This window comes from Homarus americanus, unplaced genomic scaffold, assembly GCF_018991925.1.
Source record: "Homarus americanus isolate GMGI-L3 unplaced genomic scaffold, GMGI_Hamer_2.0 scaffold11447, whole genome shotgun sequence".
NCBI classification, from domain to species: domain Eukaryota; kingdom Metazoa; phylum Arthropoda; class Malacostraca; order Decapoda; family Nephropidae; genus Homarus; species Homarus americanus.
The window spans coordinates 2,731-7,406 of NW_024751692.1; the positions used below are offsets into that span (position 1 = coordinate 2,731).

A 4,676-nucleotide genomic window follows, 5' to 3' on the forward strand; every position below is an offset into this window, starting at 1 on the left:
TACTGGAATGCCCATTGCTTAATGTATATAGAAATGCCCATATAAATAATGTCCCCATGCAAATAGAGTGGATGTATAAAAATAGGAAAATAGATGATATATTAAAGAAATATAGAAATTTTTGAGACCTGAGAGGGACATTCCTGGATTGGGGTGGGGATGACTTATGTCACTTCATCCCTTTGAGATGTACTAATGTTTTTTGTATCTCAATAAACGTATCAATCAATCTGTACCTAGACATGCAGACTAGATTTTTCTGATGGCTTGTGATGAGTTAGGAACGATTTAGACCTTCAATCCTATCATAAATAACTAGTTTTCTCAGTCACGTGATGTTTTAGCAACTTTAACCCTTATTTTGTAGAGTTTTGGTCCCAATTTATTTAAAAATATAATTAACATCGTGAATTTAAGCGTTTTCCTTACCCATTGATCTGCCATCTTATGAAAAAAAGTCCAAGGTTGTGCTGTTGAAGGTTTGAGTTAGGGGAATGTTGAAGTCAGGCGGACAAGGAATCGGATGCAAGGTTTACCTGTCGTTTGAGTTTTGTTTTTCGTTTCGTTCAGATACGCTGTGGGAAGGTGAGAGATAGTGTGTGCTTTATAGCTTGGGGCCTAAAATTTTTTCTTCAACTGATGATTTCTCGGAATTCTCGGAGGAGGTGTGGTAGTGATGGCCGGTCAGTGCGGCGCTTGGTCATGGCCTTCTTGGCGAGTTTTGTGACCTCTGGATGGTCCCCTGGGGCCTCCTTGATCAATTCCATCAGGACAAACCCGAAAGAATATGTATCTGAATTCTTGGTGGTCCTAAACCCACGGCAGACTTCAGGGGCCATCCAGGGGAAGTCCTCGTGTAGGCAATCAGCGCTGACTTTACAAGACTTACCGATCTCACAGGCCAGACCGAGGTCAATGAGGCTGACCTCTGGCCGGGATGAGGGCCCTTGGATCATTATGTTATCCTCCTTGATGTCATTGTGTGCTAGACCTTTCGTGTTCATCTCAAGGATTTTCTCACCAAGGAGGAGCCCCAGTTGTATAAGGTCATATTGGCAGATCAGGTTATCTTCAGAGAAAAGGTGGTTGAGTGTGAGCTTACCCCTGAAGGACTGGAGGATCGCTGGAGGTTTTGGACAGTACCCAAGTACCTTAGGAAGCCCCCCAGCACCATCGAGGGCATACATCTTGGCAGCCTCATCCTTGAAGAATTTTTTGGCTGATGGTGACACTGCCTTTTTCAAAACAGCTACATCATTTCCCCACTTGACAAGGTAAGCAATTGCGTGCGCTCCCTCCCCGAGAATTTCCGCTCCGTCTTGTAGGAGGTCAGTCACGTCCTCAGGGAGAAGCTCACACACCCAATCTTGGAAGTTTTCTGTTTTTCGGCAAGCCATTTTTAATTATCTGTATCGACTCAGCCTTCTCCAGGACATCAAATTATTATTTGGGGGTTAGATGCGTTTTTGAGGCGCTGAAGTGATAGTTGTTGTGCAATGAAGTGAAGAGGTGCCTTATAGTATAGTGAAGAGGTGCCTCATAGTGTAGTGAAGATGTGTAGTGAAGATGTGCCTCATAGTGTAGTGGAAATGATTATGAAGATGTGCTTACAAGTGGTGTGGTGAAGAAGAAGTTTTCAAGAGATGTAGTGAAGATGTGTATACAGTCTTTAGTAAAGACATAGTGAAAGTGGTTGTAGTGAAGAGGTGCCTCATAGTGTAGTGAAGATGTGTAGTGAAGATGTGCCTCATAGTGTAGTGAAGTAGTTGTAGTGAAGAGGTGCCTGATAGTGTAGTGAAGTAGTTGTAGTGAAGATGTGCCTGATAGTGTAGTGAAGTAGTTGTAGTGAAGATGTGCCTGATAGTGTAGTGAACTAGTTGTAGTGAAGATGTGCCTGATAGTGTAGTGAAGTAGTTGTAGTGAAGATGTTCCTGATAGTGTAGTGAAGTAGTTGTAGTGAAGATGTGCCTGATAGTGTAGTGAAGTAGTTGTAGTGAAGATGTGCCTGATAGTGTAGTGAAGTAGTTGTAGTGAAGATGTGCCTGATAGTGTAGTGAAGATGTGCCTGATAGTGAAGTGAAGTAGTTGTAGTGAAGATGTGCCTGATAGTGTAGTGAAGTAGCTGTAGTGAAGATGTGCTTGATAGTGTAGTGAAGTAGTTGGAGTGAAGATGTGATAGTGTAGGTAAGTAGTTATGTGCTTACTCATAGTGGAGTAGATGTGTCTATGGTGGTTTTTTTAGGATTAGCCCACATAGGTCCACTATTTATGTATATGTATATATATATAATAAATGTATAATAATTCATAATAAATAAAATTTATGATAAAACAAACAAAATCAAATAATAAAATAATGATGATAATAATACTGTAACTGTAATAATAATAATATTAATAATAAAGAACTATAAATACAAAAATGAATAAAAAAGATCAAAAGTGAGAAACAATATATGTATGTTGTATTGTCAAAGTAAGAGAAACAACTGAGACCCCTGCAATTGTGTGAAAATGAAGCAGAAAGTCAGATCATCAACCTAGGACTTGGTCACATATGGCAGCATGGCAGCAGGGTCTACCATTAGACAACACATTATGCTGCCAATATCTTCCCAGGCGGTAGTACCTCCCTGTTTGGTAACTGCCTACTACCTACTACCTGTAATGAAGTAGTTGTAGTAAAGATGTGCCTAATACACCTTTTCACATATCCGTCGAGACATTGTTTCATAAATATTTGACAAATTTCATAACCGAATGACACAACACATATCGAATGACAATCTAAAATAACTGTTGGTGGTCTGTCATTCTCCAATTGTTACATTCTCAAACTCTATGTAGACTGTCGGTTTATTGTTCACGGCTGTCAACTTCATAACTTACGTCAATTACTTCTGTCAGCATGAACCAACAGTTATTTTAGAGTGTCATCCGATATGTGTTCTGTCATTCGGTTATGGAACAATGTCTCGACGGATATGATGAAAAGGTGTATTTTCATTATTTCGTCACTATTTCATCTCTTATCGTCATTTATCGTGACATCGTACTATTTCGTCACTTATCGTACTATTTCGTCACTTATCGTCAGTATTTCGTCCTTTATCATCAAATATCGTCACTATTTCGTCACATATCATCAATAATCGTAACTAATCGTCACTATATCGTCACATATCATCAATTATCGTCACTAATCGTCACTTTTCGTCACTTATCAATTATCGTCACTATTTCGTCACCACTCGTCACTTTTTCGTCACTTAGGGATACTTTTAGAAACGTATGGAAAATATCTTATCTCTTTTTGAATGATGGTGTGTGTGTGTGTGTGTGTGTGATAGGCAGAGAAAGAGAGTGAGAGAGAGTTCTTCTTCTTCTTCTTCTTCTTCTTCTTTTTCTTCTTCTTCTTCTTCTTCTTCTTCTTCTTCTTCTTCTTCTTCGCCTCCTCCTCCTCCTCCTTAACCCCTCCTCTCTTCCCCCTCCTCCTCCTCTTCCTATCTTCTCTGGTAACCCCTCCTCCGCCTCCTCGACAAATCCGTTTTCTCTAAAAAATTAATTGAGAAACAAAGAAAACGTTTATTTATGGGTAACTACAGTATACACCCCTACAGTATACACCACTACAGTATACACCACTACAGTATACACCACTACAGTATACACCACTACAGTATACACCACTACAGTATACACCCCTACAGTATACACCCCTACAGTATACACCCCTACAGTCTACACCACTACAGTATACACCCCTACAGTATACACCACTACAGTATACACCACTACAGTATACACCACTACCGTATACACCCCTACAGTATACACCACTACAGTATACACCACTACAGTATACACCCCTACAGTATACACCACTACAGTATACACCACTACAGTATACACCACTACAGTATACACCCCTACAGTATGCACCAGTTACAGTATACACCCCTACAGTATACACCACTACAGTATACACCACTACAGTATACACCATTACAGTATACAGTGTATACTGTAGTGGTGTATACTATACACCCCTACAGTATACACCACTACAGTATACACCCCTACAGTATACACCCCTACAGTATACACCCCTACAGTATACACCCCTACAGTATACACCACTACAGTATACACCACTACAGTATACACCCCTACAGTATACACCCATACAGTATACACCACTACAGTATACACCACTACAGTATACACCACTACAGTATACACCACTACAGTATACACCACTACAGTATACACCCCTACAGTATACACCCCTACAGTATACACCCCTACAGCATACACCCCTACAGTATACACCCCTACAGTATACACCACTACAGTATACACCACTACAGTATACACCACTACAGTATACACCACTACAGTATACACCCGTACAGTATACACCACTACAGTATACACCCCTACAGTCTACACCCCTACAGTATACACCACTACAGTATACACCCCTACAGTATACACCCCTACAGTATACACCACTACAGTATACACCACTACAGTAATTACTTTGCTCAATGACCCAGCCAAACCTAGTTAAATGACCTTGTTCTTGTGTAGTGGTAGTAGTGGTGGTAGTGGTGGTAGTGGTGGTAGTAGTGGTAGTGGTGGCAGTAGTGGTGGTAGTGGTGGTAGTAGTGGTG

At 40.6% G+C, this 4,676-nt stretch overlaps 1 protein-coding gene across 1 annotated transcript; it reads right to left on the reverse strand.

Annotated features, from left to right (window-relative positions):
• Window positions 1-632: 632 nt before the first annotated feature.
• LOC121854826 (serine/threonine/tyrosine-protein kinase HT1-like) lies at window positions 633-1,397 on the reverse strand. The gene has a single exon (XM_042349630.1). The coding sequence runs from the start codon at window positions 1,395-1,397 to the stop codon at window positions 633-635; it is 765 nt and encodes a 254-aa protein (XP_042205564.1).
• Window positions 1,398-4,676: the final 3,279 nt, after the last annotated feature.